At 40.8% G+C, this 19,015-nt stretch overlaps 2 protein-coding genes across 2 annotated transcripts; one reads left to right on the forward strand and one right to left on the reverse strand.

The window, feature by feature from the left end:
- Positions 1-2,423: 2,423 nt before the first annotated feature.
- On the reverse strand, positions 2,424-4,301 carry LOC104422567 (AAA-ATPase ASD, mitochondrial). The gene is made up of 2 exons (XM_010034927.3): positions 3,847-4,301; positions 2,424-3,579 (listed from the first exon to the last, which is right to left on the reverse strand). Exons 1-2 carry the CDS (start codon positions 4,242-4,244, stop codon positions 2,541-2,543), a joined length of 1,437 nt encoding a protein of 478 aa, XP_010033229.3. The 5' UTR covers positions 4,245-4,301; the 3' UTR covers positions 2,424-2,540.
- An 8,496-nt stretch (positions 4,302-12,797) lies between these two features.
- LOC104422568 (serine/threonine-protein kinase D6PK) lies at positions 12,798-16,448 on the forward strand. The gene is made up of 3 exons (XM_039303361.1): positions 12,798-13,847; positions 13,880-14,340; positions 14,878-16,448. Exons 1-3 carry the CDS (start codon positions 13,668-13,670, stop codon positions 15,749-15,751), a joined length of 1,515 nt encoding a protein of 504 aa, XP_039159295.1. The 5' UTR covers positions 12,798-13,667; the 3' UTR covers positions 15,752-16,448.
- Positions 16,449-19,015: the final 2,567 nt, after the last annotated feature.

Raw genomic sequence — 19,015 nt, forward strand, 5'->3', positions numbered from 1 at the left:
GTTCGTCCATATCCAACTCAGAGTTTGCGTATATTTCAGGATCCAAGGCAAAGTTGAATTGAAAGTGCATCAAATTGCATGACGTGACATAGGTGCTGTCACAAAGAGGTGGGCTGAAATTGAAGGGCGAATGATAAGGATTGTGCCTCGGTAACTGCTATTTTTTGCTTTCTTAATATATAAATATTTTTTTGGTTGAATGGTATGTAAATACTAGCGTACATATCTTATTGTCTTTTTCATAAGAGTTTAATGTTGAAAATATTCCTTTCACTTTTAGAAGAAGAAGCAAAAGTACTATTGATTTCCCAATGGAAAGGCATGCGTGAGATTTTGCCCAAAATCAATTATATTTGATAGTTGTGTCTGATTCAAAGTAAATTCAAACAATCTCTATTGGAACACAGGTCATTTTTCTTTTTCAATTCAATCCGCTCTTGTGTTCATAAGCTAAATGTACTATTGATCAATGACATGGCATGCCAAGGATGTTGAAATCTCTTCGCCCAACCGTATTGGATAATTATAAAATTCCACTAGTCTGTGACTTTTGGGATCAACCCAAAAAATTAATGATAGCAGAGTTTGAACTCAGGATCTTTTGGTTTTTCAAGGTTTTAAGGCTGACGCAACACCTAACTAACGGAGATTAATTGAGTTAGCTAATTGGCTGCAGTTTAAAAGTTCATTTCCTTCTTAGGACAAGATTTCTTGATACTTCTTTTAAATTTTCTCCATTAGCATGCTTTACTTTTTTGGTTCCCTAGTTATTTCTCCTAGAAAAAAAAAAGACATTAGAATGGAAAAAATTAAAAAACTGAAAAAAGTTATAAATTAGTAAAAAACGAAAGGCATGTAAGTTTGTACTGACATGAAGGATATATGAAATGCTTGGTAATTACCTCAAGTTTAAATTTGGAAAGCAAGAAATCGATAAATTATTTGACAGTAAACTGATTATTATAAATTACGGTTTTGCCGAATACATTACAGTTAATTTAAATGTACAGATGGGGTTTTCATAGCATCTTAGGTAGAAATTTGAGGTTAAGTTGATTTTGGGCGGGCCTTAGAAACTGTTGGTATAAATCTTCTGTAACAACTTCAGCCGTGAGAAGGAACGTGGCAGTTTTTGGACGGCTTTTGGTAACTAGTGACTCACGTAAAGAAAATAAAACATCAAATTGGTATGTTTAATCCATACAAACTAATATGATTGATTTCTCTGTAAATCTTTCTTAAGCAGAAAATTTCAATTAGATCACCGGCACGTCTTTGCCCGTGCCCTTTTCGGCCTCCTTTGACTCCACAGCTCGTTGGGCCTTCCCGAGGGCCTTAGACCAGACTCTCCAGGCAGGCCTCGGCATCGTCCTCGAACGAATTGGGCATCGAGATGTCGCCGACGTCGGTCGGAATCATGTCAACCTCCTCCGACAAGCCCTCGATGTCCCGTAAAGAGCCGGTGATCTCGGACGCCCCAGTAGTTCCTGGCAAGAACCTCAAAGGCCTCATCTTTGCATTTCGCCCTTCGCTGCCCTGTGAGGTCGAGTTCCTCATCATGGCCCACCAAGGCTCGGGCCGTCGAAGTCCGGTCACCACTCCCGGCAGCTCCCAGCAACCCCGAATTGCAGCCGGCGTTATCGCCGTCGGGCCTGAATTGAGGCCCTGTTCCTCGGTCTCATTTTCTTCCCATTATAAGAGCCTTCGACCCCGATTCACGTTCAACCTTCCCCACAGCTTCGACCGCCGTCTCATGGAAGACCGATCAAGGTCTAGAGACTGCCTAGAAATTGGCGTCCCCTGCCAGGGCCGGCGACACTTGCTTCAGCAACGCTTCAGCTTCACGTCTCTATCCCCGATTGCACCGATGTGCACAGCTCCATTTTTCAATCGCTTTCGTGTTGTACCTACTATATCTGCTTCTGGACAAATCAAGTTAGAAGTTTGAATCAATGTGAACTTGTTAGATTGTCTTTGTGACAATAGATTTCTTTCCTATTATGCGGAGTTCTTGCATTCCTCTGAAACGGGTTGGCAATTTGCAGATGAATAGTGATCCTTCCATTTTCCTAAACTAATATTTTTCGATTTATTTCGGAGCGATGGATATATCGGTTAAATGACCCAATCTACCATCTATACTAGCCAACTGTCGGCTGCCATGGCGAGACCTGGTCAACTCTCCCTAGCTTCCATCTTTCAGTTGACTCGGTTCTCTCCCCATCTCTAGCTCCGACAACCTCAAAAATTGTGTTCTGGCGGCTACATTCATAAAATATCTAAAATTTGTTTTTGTTAATGTTTTTTCGTGTTTAAGATTGTATTGCATAAAATGAGTTAAATTGATCCGTTTAGATTTATTTTGAGCCACCAAACCGATACAATTCACATATTTGATATGTCTAATCACAATAAATGCATCCACCAATTTGATAAATACACAAAATTCTCTCACTTATTTAGCAAATCCTCTCCAACCATTCTCTTGCCCTCCTTCACTCCATTTCGGCTACCCTAACTCACATGTTTGATATGTCTATTTACAAGAACACATCCACCGATGCTCTAGCTGCTGTTGCTTCTGCTGCTGCTGCTTTTTCTTCCTCTGATTTCTTCCCGGCTTCCTCTTTCGCCTTTCTGAGCGCTTCGATCAATCTCTCCAAGCAAGCCTCCTCATCCTCTTCGTCCGACTTGGGCATCAAGTTCTCTGCCACGTCCGCCGGAGTCATCTTTGTCTCCTCCAGCAACTGCCTCACCGTTGCGAACAGCGGGTGCACCTCAACGCCCAAGTAATTCCTTGCAAGCACCTTGAACGACTCGAAGCAGCAATAGGACATCTCGATAAGCTTGTCCATCCTGCCTCTCCTGATTAGGGCTGGGTCGAGCTTCTCGACATAATTTGTCGTGAATACAATGATCCTCTCGCCCCCGCAAGCTGACCAAAGCCCGTCGATGAAGTTCAGGAGCCCCGAGAGCGTGACCTTGCTCTCTTCCCGGCCTTTCTCTGTTCTCTTGACAGGATCCGCTTTCTCTTCATGGTTGTCTTTCTCTTGCTTCCCCGTCTTCCTCTGGCCTGTCAGGTCAAGCGAGCAGTCAATGTCCTCAATCACTATGATCGACTTCGCGGACGTCTCGATCAGCAGCTTCCTTAGCTCCGTGTTGTCCTTGACCGTCGTAAGCTCGAGGTCATACACGTCGTAGTTGAGGAAGTTGGCCATCGCAGCAACCATCGTAGACTTCCCTGTCCCTGGGGGGCCGTAGAGAAGGTAGCCGCGCTTCCACGGCTTGCCTATCCTTGCGTAGTACTCCTTCCCTCGCTGGAACTTGAGGAGGTCGTTCATGATCTCCTTCTTCTTGCTCGGCTCCATCGCCAGGGTGTCGAACGTCGCAGGGTGCTCAAATGCCCCGTAGCTCCACTTGCTCTCCTCGTAGTAGTGCCAGTTCGAGCTCGGGTTGTTGGTGAAGAGCTTCCGCAGCTGGTTGTTGGCCGCCACTGCCTTCCCCGTCGCCAGGACGTGCTTTATGTAAGAGCTGGTGATCACTTCCCGGTGGCTCCGGTGGAAGGTCAGCTTAAAAAACCTGGTGGCAAAAGCAATGATCCATTGATATGGCTTGTTAGATCAGGGATAGGTGGAGTCTAGGCAAGAGTTTCATCATTAGGGGGAAAACTTATTTCACTAAAACAAACCGATTTTTAAATATTTGATTGAATTAAACGATGTTGATGAACATATACACTCGTAAAGAGATGCGATCTCGACTTTTGAAATGCTGAAACCGATATGTTAATAATAAATCCAGGAACAAGCCTTCTATTTTCAGAAATAGAAGTTATACAATACATACCTTCTGTTTTCAGAATAAGGGTATAAGGAAATCGTGGAATTCCTGGAGACGATCAGGCACGACCACCAGAGCTTGACTCCTTCAAATTCGTCAACGACCTCCTCGTTGTCGTCCATGCTGAGGACGAGCGACCGGGTATCCTTGACAGAGGCCTTGAGCCGCTTCGCCCTCGTGGAGGCGCTCGCGCTCAGGTAGCTTTTGATCGCGGCGTAGGCCTCGCACCGCTCGAGCCGCTCCCCCCCATACTCCGGGAAAGTGATCTCGATATATGGGTTGATGTGGCCGGCGGCCTTGTGAGCGAAGCCCTCGATGTGCATGCGGAACTGGGGCACGGCCCAGGCGAACATCAGCCCGGTCACGACGGAGATGAGGCGAGCCCACATTTCTAATGCTTTCATCTTGGTTTTACTCTGCTCTTTTTTCCCTCCAGCTGGGGCTGAAGATGGAGAGTAAGTTCCAACTCCAGCTTTTGTAATATTTTGCTTCCATGTTATGTGGGGGCTTGTATTTATACAAGGAGTGATCAGGAAGCTCCTTGCTTATGCACGGGTAATTTCCCAACCATTTCCTCGTCAATTCCAAATTGTTTTGCTCCGCGGTCTGGTCCGGACTGGTAGCGACTTAAAGGAAGATTTCGTACCTCAGACAGGACTCCAACTTCTTCATTTTTATTGACCAGAACGGAACATCTTCGTTAGATCCATGCAATTGTCATCCGTTCATTGGTCACAGACTGGACAGCTTGTCTCGTCAATTCCTTGAAATCGTGCAAATATCAACGTTTCATACCAGATAGTCGTACCATATCTTGATTTGATACCGTGTGTAAAGAGCCACACTAACGACTCTCTCTAAGGATTTATTCCATTATAGAATACTTGATTTAAGTCCGCAACCATATAATTTTTATTCATATGAATGTCTAGGGAACCAACTAAAGTTTGTCCTTTTGGAAATTAAAATATTTGTCAACATGGCATGGTGGGATTTTTCTCAGCAATAATAAGTCCATTGTTGGCCTGTCTTTCCCTGCATTTTCAAACTTACAATACACGGCCATATTAACAAAGACTCAACAAACGATAGTCAGGAAGTGACCGTCTCTTCTTCTTTCTTTTTTCTTCTTTCTTATGGGTCTATCTTGTCGCCAACTACTTTGGTGGACGTGCATTTGGAGCTGTTCAGATAAAAAAAAGAAATGTCATATCATTGTACTTAAAAACCATTGACATTGCGACACCTGGACAATAATAATATAAAAAATAAGGTGGTGCTAAGCTAGCGGCAGCGTTATTCACAAAGAATAACAGTGTCTTTTTAACCACGCACTCCATTGAGATGAAACTAGCAATTGGAAATACAGAAGTAAGAGACGTGGACCAAATTTGGATAAGAGTCTAATAAAAAATTCTCAGATATATGTAATTAGCGATTGCTCGTGTTCTTTCTCAAAAAAAAATTATAAGTTTATCCCAATTTCTTCCTCCACACTTTAAGAACCATCATTTGGATCTTTCAGTTTATTTTCATAGGTGCTGTTAATTTCCTCTTTATGAGGATATACTTGGTATTCGGGTGTTTGATTACCCAGCACAAAATTATTTCGGTAATATTTACTTTTGAGTTGATATTTATTTATTCAAAGTATAAAAAAATATAAATTAATTAAGTATCAGACTTCCCGCATATTAAAGTAGGATGTCTTTGAGATTTTTTTGGAAACCCTACTTGAAATTGGGAGAGGCTCGATTTTCGTTTAGGATTATTTCGAGTTGGAAATAGTGTTGGCCACACAAATTCACTTCGTTGCAATATCAAACCGAGATAAATTAGTAAACGTCGTAGGCATTTTATGCTAGAGGGAATTAAATAACTTAATATTTCATTTGTCTGTTAGTATGAGACGAGTTCAAGAAAATGTAGCAATAGCATATGAAGAGTTTAAGGGCAAGATAGAAAATTTTATAGCTATCAATTTGAAAAGATATAAAATGAGACGAATTGATTTTAAAAAGTCGCAGCTTAAGTAATTAAATGATGATGTCACATAGTATGCCTTGAAATGTTTTACCGATGATGTAAAACTAGACGCATTGTTTACAATGCGCATGATCATGATTAAATGTTACAAATTGTAAATTTTGATAGAATTTAATTGTAATAAGATTACATTAATATGTAGGTGCATTGGCCATGATCATTAAGGTTTTTTGTTTGTTTAAGTGTAACCTAATACTTAATAACCTTCTAAAAGTTACATAGTGTTTTAGTAGACCACAACTACCTTGGGATCGGAAGTAGTTATTCAATTCCTAGGTAATTTTACACGGTCAATAGCAAACCATCAATTTGCAAAATGCAATGGGATTATCTTGCTTGATATATATAAAAGACTATTGAAAAACAAAATAGATTTAGACTTAGTACAATTTTCTTTGAAAATACAATTATATTTAACCGATAATATAGTGGTTAATAGCGGATGAACTTCGGGTCAATAGATTCCTTTTTATTTGGACGAAATCAATTTTTTCTATTAAACACACTTGACCGACTGAGAAGCAGTCATACCACTGCTGCCTGTGAAATTTGTGGTGCAAAGCGCACCGTTATTTGAGAGACAATATGGAAACTCCTTTGAATATGAAAAGAAAATTCAAACTCGTCAAGTCCTCAAACTGGAGCTTTCATCGTCGTTCGTCCATATTCTCTGTACGTCTCTTTCATGGTCAGTTTCGCATGGTCTTCGTCTTCGACCGTGCAGCTCCTGTATCTTTCCTTGTTCTGAGGGGTTAAACTATTCAGGCCTGCACTTGTAGTGCAGAGAAAGAAAGCCTACGGGTGAATTTGAGAATCTTTTTTTTATTTCTTTTTTTTGGGATTTCTTTATTCATTGTCTAAATTGCTGGGTTCATCTATTCTGAGTGAATATACTAACAAGAAAAGAAAAAAAAAAATGGGAGAGACCATGGAACTATGACGTTTCGGGATCCATTTTTTACTGAGCAAATTTGAAAAATTTTCTTGTCGCTGAAGCTTAAGACCATATACTATAATATTCTTATAATTTGACGATATATTGTTCAACCTAGAAAACTTGGCAGATAAATGTTATTTTAACTTATGTCCTTACATATCGATTTAATTTGAAGGAACGAGAAACTGAGTTGAAGATGTTTTAATATTTTCAATTATGGCTTAAATGATGTTGAAGTACTTCTACAATAGTGTCTGACCTATATTTATATATCAATAAAGTGCAACTCTATTGCGTTTGTTGATACGTCCATAAAATTTTCAATAAAGTGCTTGTCTATCCTCCCTCTCCTAATCAGGGCCGGTTGAGCTTCTCCATGACGTTCTTCGTGGAGACGATGATCCTCTCATCCCGCCCGCCGAACACAGCCCGTCAATGAAGTTCAGGAGTGCCGACAAAACGACCCTGGTCTTGATACTCTCGTCTTCCTTTGCCAACTCTTTAAGGGCATCGTCCCTCCCTCCGGCCTTTAATTTTATGTTGCTTCTTCTCCTTCTTCGTCTTCCGTCAAGTGAGGTTGAGTGAGAAATCGATGTCCTCAATCCCTATTATGGAATTTCCTGTCGTCTTGATTAGTAGCTTCCTCAGCTTCATGTTGTCCTTAACTATCGAAAGCTGGAGAGAGTAAAATTATGTATATAAACAAGATAAAATGGTAAATATTTAGTGTTTGATAGGTAATCTAAGGAAAAAGGTCAAAACCCTAATGTGATAAATTCCTCAGACTTAAGAGTTGGTTTTCAATTGTCACATGCTAGCTAGTCAAGTCTATATTGGTGAGGTCCTTCTTTTTACATTTTGTATCATCTGTGGTTTTATATATTAAAATTTGATGAACATTCCTGTGTTCCGAAAAGGTCCTTATTATATTTTCATACAACCCAAATGCGCAAGTGCTGGAAAGAAACCTTTGCAAGTAAAGAAGTACCTCTAGCTACTCTCTCTACCCCTCTCTCATAGGGATGAGCATGGTTTTAGGATAGAACCTGGAACTGAAAAGATTTAGACATTTAATAATTGACAAGTATGGCTCTCATTAAAAAAAAAAAAAAAGCTATAATTTGAATGGGAATGTGTTGTATTCAAATTAAAAGTTTGACCATTCAATGTACTTAGCCCTTTGTCAACATCAATCAAAAGAATAATTTCTATTTTTGTTTATTTTTGGTCTTAGCATATTAAAGGTGAAATAAGATTTCTTTCTCTCTCATTGTCTCTCCTTTTTAAGGAAAGGTATAGGAGGGGAAGTAGGGAACAAATTGACACTGCACGGTTAATGATGCGTTTTTTGGTCCAGTTTTTGTCCAAAGAATCGACATATATCCTAAAAAAACCTTAAATAAAAAGGTTTTCATAGAAGTAAAGATTAAAAAATCATAAATTGATATATGTGTGATAAATTTACTTTAAACTAATTTTTTTACCATGAAAAACCACAAATTTGTACATTTGTAACAAATGAGTTAATATCATGAAAAAATCCAAACTAATACATCTATGATAAATTTACCCCAAATTATTTTTTTGACTACCAAAACCCAAAACTGGTATACATTTGACAAATTTACTCCAAATTGACAAATTTACTCCAAATTAGTACACTTGTGAGAAATTTACCCTTTGTTAGTTTTCGTTAACTTTTAATTAAGTTAAATGACATGTGACAGTTAACCGGTATACCAATTTGGAATTTTACACTCTGTTTATCACAGTTTGCAATTTTTGTGATTTTTTTTTGTGATATTAATCCAATTTATCATAGGGTATAATTGTCACAAATTTACCATTTTTTGTGATCGAAAAAATTAATTTGAGGCAATAAATGTACAACTTTATGGTTTTTTATGGTCAATCGGGGTAAATTTGTCACAGGTGTACCAGTTTGGAGTTTTTTATTATAAAAAAAATAGTTTTTGGTAAATTTGTCACAAATGTACTAGTTTGAAGTTTTTCAGAGTATTAACCCGTAACAAATTTACCCCAACTAACCATAAAATGCTTGTGACAAATTTACCCCAAACTAATTAATTCGACTACCAAAAAACTCTACATTAATATATTTGTGACAAATATAGCCTATGTTAAATTGGATTAATACTACAAAAAATTACAAAAATTGTATAACTGTGACAAATGAAGAGTAAAATCCCAAATTAGTACACCAGTCAACTGTATATGTCATTTAATTTAGTAATTTGACAATAAAATTTAACGGAAACTAATAGAGGGTAAATTTGTCATAAATATACTAGTTTGGGATAAAATTGTCAAAGTTGTACCAATTAGGTTTTTGGTGGTCAAAAAATTAGTTTAGAGTAAATTTGTCACAAATGTGTCCGTTTGAGGTTTTTCATGGCATTAACCCTTTCTTTCTTATGACCCTCCTACCACCTTGAATTTTCCTTATTATCCTTATAATCCCACTTCTAATTTAAAAATGTTAATTCATTTTTTTGCTTTTCCTCATCAATAAGTAATTATTCCATGTAATCGAGGTAAAGATAACATTCCATATAGCGTTTTTTCAATTTACATTATAATAACGGATGTTTAAATTTTTTAATTTTCTTAATTTTGTTACGTTATGAAATTCGTTGATGATATCTTTTAGAAATCGTGCAATGATGGCATGAAAATTATATAAAAAAAATTGAATTATTTAATTCACTGAATAAAATTAAAGCTGAGAAGTTAATATATGGACTATAATGTAATTACAAATATAGAGTTATAATTAAACTAATTGCATTCATTAGAACTTGTAAATGATTCTTTTCTTTTCTTTTCTTTTCTTTTTATTTGTGCTTAGGTTTTTTTAGAATAATGGTGTCCTAGTACAAAATAAAGGGCCAAGCTAAATTCCCTAGAATGGCTCCATCCACCTCTAGAAAATTTGAAGGATGGAATTTATTCAAATCAGGGTCCAACTCCGCACCTTTTCTATCTCTCATGAGCTCCTTGTATCTCTCCCTCTCTCCCTCTTTCCCCCTGTTGCTCTTGTGCGCCTCTACTCTCACTTGCCAAACCTCGCTGCTGCAAGCTCAAAGCCTGCACTACTCAGTTTGAGGTTGTTCGACCATAATCCTTCTGGCTATCTGGTTAGCTTTCCAAGATCCAATAGGATATACTGCGACTGGAAATGCTTTGTGATCGGACATTCTCCAATTGCGATTTTATTGGAGAGTTCCATGCTGACAGTTTAACTGTGGTTATTAGAATGACTATTTGATATTATTTGTGTGGTTGTATTGTTCAAGGTGTTGCAATTGATTTAATAATTGGTTGGAAAGTCAAATGAGGAATGACAACATATCTTTGGAAAAAAAAAACGAAGGGGACAAATTTTGGATGACAGGGGAGAAGGCGGCAACAAGGCCGAAAAGGCGATCATGGTGTTGGAAGTCTAGGTATTGAAGCTTGGACTGAGACGGGGTGGTGTCAGCCATGGAGAGGGTCGCGGCGACAAGAAGTGATGTAGGACAACAATGGAGATAGATGGTGGTCTAGTCATTGGTGAATTGGTAGAGGACGCATCCGATGCTATGCAACGGTCGAAGGTATGGAGTGTAAGATCGAGCACGCCTATCTCGCTTTCACTAACTACGTCATGTACCTCTTCCTCGCTTTGTAATGAGACCTCATTTCTTCTCTCTCCTCTCGAGTAACGAGCCACAAAAAAATACCCCTTTCTCATTCAAATTTTTCTTTTTCTCCCCTCTTCATGGGTTTTCAATGGATCTTAAACCAATTATCTCCTCAATCAATGGCGGACATTTCACAATGTCCAAGTTCGTCATTGGCAATTCCCGTGAGCGCCTTGACTTTGGCTATGACAAATTTCGCTTTAATGTAGCGACTTTACAGCATTAAGAAAAGGGCCCCTTGCCTGTCATTAATTAGGAGAAGTAAATGAAGAACCAAAAAAGATAGTGGTGAGCCGGTGAAGCACGAAGACTTGGTGGAGACAGAGAAGGTGAGGAATGGGACCCGCGAGTTGGATGAGTTCATCTTTTTTGTCCACTAGGGCGTGGATGAAGTCATTTTAAAGATGAATTTAGAGCCACTCAAAATAATAGGAAAATGACAACTCATCAATACAATAACTAGTTGGTTATTTGCCAAGTAAACTTGTTTTTTTTTTTTCTTTTTTTTGGAAAAGTGGGACGCCAATTTCGTCCCAATGGGGAAAAAAAACTATATGAACAAAAGAAGAAACCAGAAAAGAAAGAAAAAAGAAGGTAAGAATTAATTTTCAAACAAAAGTGGGCCCACATTTGACCTCAATGTTTGTTGTTGGCGAGGTGGATAGGTAGTTTTATCTTTCTACTAAAATTGAAATCAAGCAAAATGAAGGAAAAAGTTACCAAATAATCTTATATCAAGAGAGAGCTTCGCAAGGAGTAATGTGGTCAATTTAAGATAATAGAGGAGTCACAAGCAAAAAAATGGGATAGAAAATGTGCTAGCCAAAGTAAAAAGTGTTCATAAAATATTTGCAAAAATACATAGTAAATCAATTTTATTTTATTTTTTTGGATGAGCTTAGGGGACAGCCCATCGCTAAGGTCGCATGACTCTAGGGAAGGACTATCCAAATCGCATGACTCCCACATGGGGTGTCCCGAGGTCGCTCAACCTTAGGCAAGCTATATTTGGAGACAAGAGGCAAGTGTCAACCATCAGTAATCCTCACGTGATCTCAAACGAGCTAGACCCAAAGACTAAAGGCAAGTGTTGACCCTCAATGACCCTTGGTGAGCTAGATGTGGAGAGAAGAGGCAAGCGTCGACTAGTGGTGACTCTTGGCAACTCTCACACGACCATAGTAGATTTAGAGATGGGAGGCGAGTGTCGACGCTCGGTCACCCTTGTATTACATCATGCAAGCTAGACCAAGAGACCAATGGTGAGTGTCAACCCTAGCGCGACCTTGGTGAGCGTCAACTAGAGATCAGCAAGCTAGATTTGAAGCAAACAAAAGACAATGAACAATTTGCCGAGTGAGGGTACGATAGAAAAAGGAAATCATTAAACCTTGGAAATAGCATTTCGAAATGAGGAAAGCAAAGATACCCACTCGTGGGCAGCCGCGTTGGTATTCGTTATCTTCTGCTTCGATGCGGTCGAGAGTTTGAATCTTTGTTTTGCTAAAGATTTAAATGAGGAGCCCTAGTAGTAGGTTGCTGGGCCAGCTTTCCCAAGGTATAGTTGCTGTAAATCCTCCATCGCGGAGGCCCGTGAGACCCCAAATCGACGTAAGCTGATAATGGCATACTCCGATGGATCCTTAATCACCAAAAAAAAAAAATGCGGAAAGCAAAGATCGGTCTCGAGTTGCATTCGGCTTAGCTCAACTTTGACTCAAAGACCTAAACTCTCCCAACAAGACCGATTAATTTGGATCTTGGTCAGTGGGCATCCTAAGAGGCGGAGGGGGAAAAGGTTCTAAAGTGAGAGAAATCTTAAACTTTTTGCGGGAGCTCCAAAATTTGCTTTTGCCTCCCCATTCCCCTCTTCCAAACACAACATAAAAAGCTACCATGAAAGGGGCCGCCGGGGAAATGATGATATGAGACTCAGCTGGCTCTTTAAGAGCCTCGTTTTAGGGACTCTTTCCACGGGCAACGACAGTGGTGACGCGCCGCAGCGATGTATATCTCCATCGCTGTTTCGAGTCTTTATACAAAGTGGTGTTGTTATGAAAACGATGAAAGAGTTCTCGATGACGACAAAAAATTTATCGACTCTTTCGTGTCATAATCATCGATTTTCAAGAAAGGATTGTGGATGTTCTCCTCTCACGTTGTCTGAGGTTGGGTCATGTTGTCGTATTCCATCTCGTGGAATGGCCCCCACCTGTCCAACAAGGAGCCTCTTAAAACCCACAGGGCTCTCTCTCTCACTCATTGATTAGATTTTGGGGCATTGGGAATATCCAAGGGAATCTGCACTGTCTCTCTGCACTCCTTGACTCAACTTGAACTCGGAGAAAAAGGGAGGAAAGATCGTTCAAACGGAGAGAAACGAAGCATCAGCCAGCCAACCAGCTCTTCTTCATCGGCAGATGATGACATGCTCTTGTTTCTTACATGGGTCGGGCTAAAACTTCACAGGCTCTTTCAATCCCAGCTGAAGATTTACATTATGACCTGCCAACTTGCGAACCTGTACCTGATAACAAATGTGATTGCTTTTTTCCCCTCAGGCACAAGGGAAAAATCTGCGCTGCAGAACCCCCCCACTGTAGTCAGCAGAGTAACGGTATTGGCTGGTGTCGATTTTTCTGTATTTTTTTTTATAATGGTGTCCTCTGTCCTGTGACCAAAAGGAAAAGGAGAGACCAGAAAATCTGAAACGCTTTTGTCTTCCTCGTAAAGCTCTCTTTTTTTCTCTCTCTCATGCACTCTCTCATCCTCTGTGTTTTGTCCCCAAGCTGTAACATTTCTAGGGGGTCGTAAGATATTGCTCGTTGGGTCTCTCAGCGCTCCCCCTCTCTCTCTCTCTCTCTCTCTGTGGCGTTTCAAATTTGAATGCCGTTTTGGCCACTCGTCTCTCTGTGATCTTTCTTTATTATTTTTCTGGTTCACCCGGTGAAACGTGAAATTACCCTGTCTTCGCGCCCGCGTCTCGCTCGCTCTCCCTTTGACCGCCTCGGTCACACCCCACATTGAATCTTGACCGCCACCACCAGCCCCCCAGACCCAACCCCCCACAGCCCAATATAAGGGAAAACCCTTCTCTCTGTACCTCCGTCAAGCGCTCCCTTGGCGTCCTCAGCAGCAAAATGAATAAAGCATCACATTGCGGTGGAGGTGTCGAGGCTCAGTCCCTCGCGGCTGGCCTCCGAGATCTCAGCTTCAGCAACAGCGTCAGCCTCGGCTTGTGCAGCAGCACCGTTTCCGGGTCTGATCACAGCGTTGGCAATGCTGCTCTAGATGCCACCAAGAGCAGCGACAGCTTGGCCGTAGATTGTGAGGACAGCGACAAGAGTAGTAGCGTGAGCGGTGGAGTAAATCGAACAGTTTCAATGCGAGCGACTCCAGCTTCAGGACTGGCTGCCCGTCGAAACCGCATCGAGGGAACGATATCCGGTGGGATGCGATACAATGCGTCAAAGGGAAAGAGGGTGGCTTGGGGCTGGGCCATTTCAGGCTCTTGAAGAAGCTGGGTTGCGGAGACATAGGGAGCGTGTACTTAGCGGAGCTTAGAGGGATGGGTTGTCTATTTGCAATGAAAGTGATGGATAAGGGAATGTTGGCAGGGAGGAAGAAGTTGGTGAGAGCTCGAACGGAGAGAGACATTCTGGGCTTGTTGGACCATCCCTTCTTGCCGACGCTGTATTCGCATTTCGAGACCGAGAAGTTCTCGTGCTTGTTGATGGAGTTCTGCAGCGGTGGCGATCTCCACACACTTCGGCAGCGCCAGCCGGGGAAGCATTTCACTGAGCAAGCTGCGAGGTTCGTGCTGAACTATTGTTCTTGAAGTTGGAAGTTTCTCTCTGCTTGTTTTGCCATGCTTTCCATGTTTTGCTTTCAAGATTGGAAAGATTCAGTCGACCCAAAATGCATAAGCAACGCAGCAGGTCGATTGTGACTGAGATTATGTAGATTCTTAGAAGCAGTCAGCTGCCTGTGTGCTTTTAGATAGTAAGCAGTGGAATTCGGATTAGTGGAGCTAATTTGATTGCAGTTTTCAGTGTGGTGTCGGAGTGTTGAAACAAAAATTTGTGCTTTCACAAATTAATTTTTTGGAACACACTGCTACAATGCTGCATTTTGTTATTTCATTCGTGTTGCAGCTGCTGCTTTTAGCCATAGGGTGCAGTTGTCTGTAGAGTTGAACTTCAAGCCATTTTCTGAAATACGATTACGTTTATCGGGATTCATCATTCTTACTTGTTTGACCCATTATTTCACTCACTCCTACTTTGTCTGCCTGGGGTTAACTATAGGAATTGCTGGATCGAAATCTCAACATTGTACCTTCTCTTGCAGGTTCTACGCATCTGAAGTGCTTCTCGCCCTCGAATATCTACACATGATGGGCGTGGTTTACAGGGACCTGAAGCCCGAGAATGTCCTTGTGAGAGACGATGGCCACATAATGCTGTCCGACTTCGACTTATCACTCCAGTGCTCCGTGAGCCCCACTCTCATCCAGTCAAGCTCGGAGTATCCATGTAGGATCTCCGCATACTGTATCGAGCCTGCATGCATCGATCCGGCCTGCAAACTACCCGTTTGCGTCGAGCCTAATTGCTTGCAACCATCTTGCTTCAAACCCCGTTTCTTAAGCACAAAGCCACCAAAGGCAAAAGGTGAAAGGATTGGCTTAGTAAGTTCAGATTCGCTCCCTCAACTTATTGCGGAGCCCACCAATGCCCGCTCTATGTCATTTGTCGGGACACACGAATATCTGGCTCCTGAGATAATCAGAGGGGATGGTCATGGGAGTTCTGTAGATTGGTGGACGTTTGGTATCTTCCTGTACGAGCTGCTACATGGGAAAACGCCCTTCAGAGGCAATGGAAATCGCGAGACCTTGTTCAATGTGGTTGGGCAGTCTCTGAAATTCCCGGAGGGGCATGCGGTTAGTTTTGCCGCTAAGGATTTGATCCGGGGCCTGCTCGCGAAAGACCCACAAAAGCGATTAGGATTCAAACGTGGGGCTGCAGACATTAAGCAGCATCCTTTCTTCGAAAGCGTCAATTGGGCCCTCATCCGAAGCACTCAACCCCCAGAAATCCCGAAGCCGGTCGATTTTTCATTCTTGAACCACCCGTTCAAGTCGGCAGTGCCTCAGAACGACAAGGTGGCAACGGACTCGGACAGGTCCTCTGGTCCTTACTTAGATTTCGAGTTCTTCTGATAATTTATGGAGGGGAGACTGAGTAGCGGTAGCATCACTTAGGAAGGGGTTGGGGGGATTAGTGACATTTATGTTGTGCAATCGTGATCCTAAAATGAAATTTAATCATCTCTTTGCATCACTTTCTGCTTTTTCCTATACCAACTCGAATTGCATTATGCGCATAAAACACTACTCCCTTTTTGCTGCACTTTTAAAGAGCTGAAGATAGGACAAATGAGGCATCTTTTGCTGCTTCCTTTATCTTTAGCGGCTGGAAAAAGGGTTTACAAGGTGAGAGTGAGATTCGGACAAATGCATTTCGTTGCACACGCCATGCCCCTTTCTTCAAGCGGTCCTCTTTGCTCTGTCAGAAAATCAAGATTGGCCCTAGTGGCCCTCTTCCTACTTTTATATGAAGACTAGTCTCTCAACTTTCTGGAAAAAGACTATTCTTGCTTACAAAGGAAAAAGGGGGGGATTCCAGCTTAAGACAAGTCATGGAAAAAGGGTCTTTAGACAGTGCTGAATTTTGGTTTTATCTAGCAATGAGGGATCGTGGTCCCCCGATGATTGGCCTTTGTTAGTAGTCTTCTCTGGTCCCATCCTTGTGGTATGTTCTGTAGGCTTAGTGTTGAGACAGTTCCCAAGCTGTGCTTTATTCTTCTGTACCAATCGCGGGCTTTTCTCGAAAGAAAACGACACTCCATTCTGTTCATTTCCTTCTTTTTCTTCCCGTGACTATTGCGACGAGGTTGTATCGGACTGGTGATCGCCGAGAACCGAGTTCATGCTTGATAAAGAAAGGTGAGTTTGTAGGATTGGTCTGAGGAGACAACCCAGTTGGCCAGAGACAAAAGCGAATGTTCTTTATATCTGTTGCTGTCTGTTTCTGGGACCAATTCGTATGGTTTCAGAACATTTAGATCGATAGAATTACACGCCCTGCAAGTCCGAAAATCATGAGCGTGTTCAAGTTCTTTGGCATGTGGCATCTGTTTCTCAACTAGGAATGACCAGTTGATATCCTCGAAAAGATGGTAACTCCACTGCGTTCCTATGGTGGTTGTTTTGGTCGATCGTTGTAGGGTTGTTTCACAGGGAGCACACGCGAGCACCGAGGTAATCCCTGTCGGGCGTGGCTCCTTGTCCCGGATATTCCCAGCCGAGTGATTGTCGAGGCCATAGAGTCTCTGATCCTGAGTGCGAGTGGCTCTGAACGGAAACGAACTTTGTCAATTCGAATCTGATACATGTGCAGGGAAGGCGAACAGGGTCGCCATTTGAGATTCATAGTTCTGTTCTTCGTCAATCTGTTGATCTAAGCAAAGAGACCGGATCGACCTCCATCTGTGAAGTCCCTTTTTTGCGCAGACAGAGAAAGGATCAATGCCAATTTTGTGAACCGAGCTCATGCCTATAATGTGCAATAGCAAGAATTTTTGGTAACATTGTACCTTTAATTAAGTTAAAAGAGACGGGCTTTTATCATCAAGAGAAATCAGAGATACCAAAACTATTTGCCGAAATTCATTTTTTCTAAAAAAATATGACATTATTGACTTAGACTGCCAATCAAGCTAAATTAACCACCCTATATATGTTCCACTCATTTAAAGACTCCAGTAAAATTTGCAAGTTCTAAATCTTTTAGAAACTATGCAATCAAAATGTAATCTTTTCATTTTTAACATGGGGCCCCCGACAAGTTTGATGTTTTCAATTCCACACGATATCAAGTATGATGTTGATCATAATCAAAGGATAAAGCACATGCATTTGGCCTATCAGAAAGTAGAGAACTTTATTGTCGGATACGTAGATTGATATTGATTGAAATCAAGTTAAAATAAAGGTAAAAATCTTCTTGCCCCACCTTTACTTTAATGTTATGTTTAATTTAGTGTCAAGTCATTTCATACCAACTATAATCGAATGTAGCTAACGTGTCCATCAATCGACGCCAAAGTATCATGTGGATATAACACATAAATTCCTGCATGGAGGACAACATCGATAAAATTTAACTAGACATCTAGATGGATGATTATATTGAAAGAAAAAAATTATTCACATTGTGCTACATTACGGCATCGCTCGACAGCTAAGCTAAAGTATGCTAGTTGAAAGTGTCAATTCCAATTGCCAGGTCTCATGTTTCCCCTCTCCATTATACATCTCAATCATTTTCAGCCCCAAAAAGTTATCGACCTGGAGAAGATGGCTTTCCACTCCTGGAAGGCTCGATAATTCAAATGCTACACCTATGGACCTTTAAGGGCGTCAGGCCTTTTTAGGTAGGCATTAACTTCATATACTTATAAGGTCATGTTCAACAACCGTGATTCGATTTTCAATCTATTGGTTTCACGTGATATGGAAACAATGTCTGTTTTTTCAAATAGAAAAGGCCAATCTTATAGATTATAATTACGATCCATTCCACTGTGTCTGATAAAAAATCCATTTCGGAATAATTTTTAAGTGCCTTGTATCATTACTGGGACTAAAAAAAAAAAAAAAAATCTTCTATTGGATACATTAACATATTTATGCCTACATTTCAATCAAAACAAGTACATTGAGATGATAGTTTGTCTAGTTCAATTGAGAAGCGGGTTCCTTTCGGACCATTTCTAATTTTTTTGGTGATTTGCTTGGAAAATATGCACCATTCAACTTTTCAAGACATTCAATTTTCTTGCATCAAGGGGGGTCAAAGCAGGCCCTCATGAAGGGCCAGCATCAATATCAATATAGAGTTTTTTTTTTTTTTTTTTTTTGGGACGGGAGGAAACTGCACCTAGCAGTGTGAAGTAAACCCCGGCGACGCAGCGGGAAACCACCATCCCGACGTCACGCTTAAGTCACCGTGTAGTAGCTGCGCCTCCATCTTTTTGCAGGGGATTCGAACCTTGGCCTCCACCGGGGAGGTCCAAGGCCCTACCATCCACGCCACCTTAGTCGGTGGTAATATAGAGAGTTTTTGGTACAATGGGAGTTACACAAAGACATAGCAAAATTACACCCCAAGTAACATCATGAAAATAAAAATGAATCATTTACACAATCCATTTGTGAAATCATACGATCAAGTAGATATTTATGACCTATTTGATAACTATCATATTTTTCTATTTTCCTATTCTTTTGTTCCTCGAAAAACAGAAAAATGGAAAATTCATTTAGTAATATGAATGAATTTTTCTATTTCTTAAAATAGAATAGTAGCTAAATAATAGATTTGAAATAAAAATAAAAAGTAAAAAAGTCTACTTCTTTATT

Source organism: Eucalyptus grandis, chromosome 10, assembly GCF_016545825.1.
Source record: "Eucalyptus grandis isolate ANBG69807.140 chromosome 10, ASM1654582v1, whole genome shotgun sequence".
Lineage (NCBI taxonomy): Eukaryota > Viridiplantae > Streptophyta > Magnoliopsida > Myrtales > Myrtaceae > Eucalyptus > Eucalyptus grandis.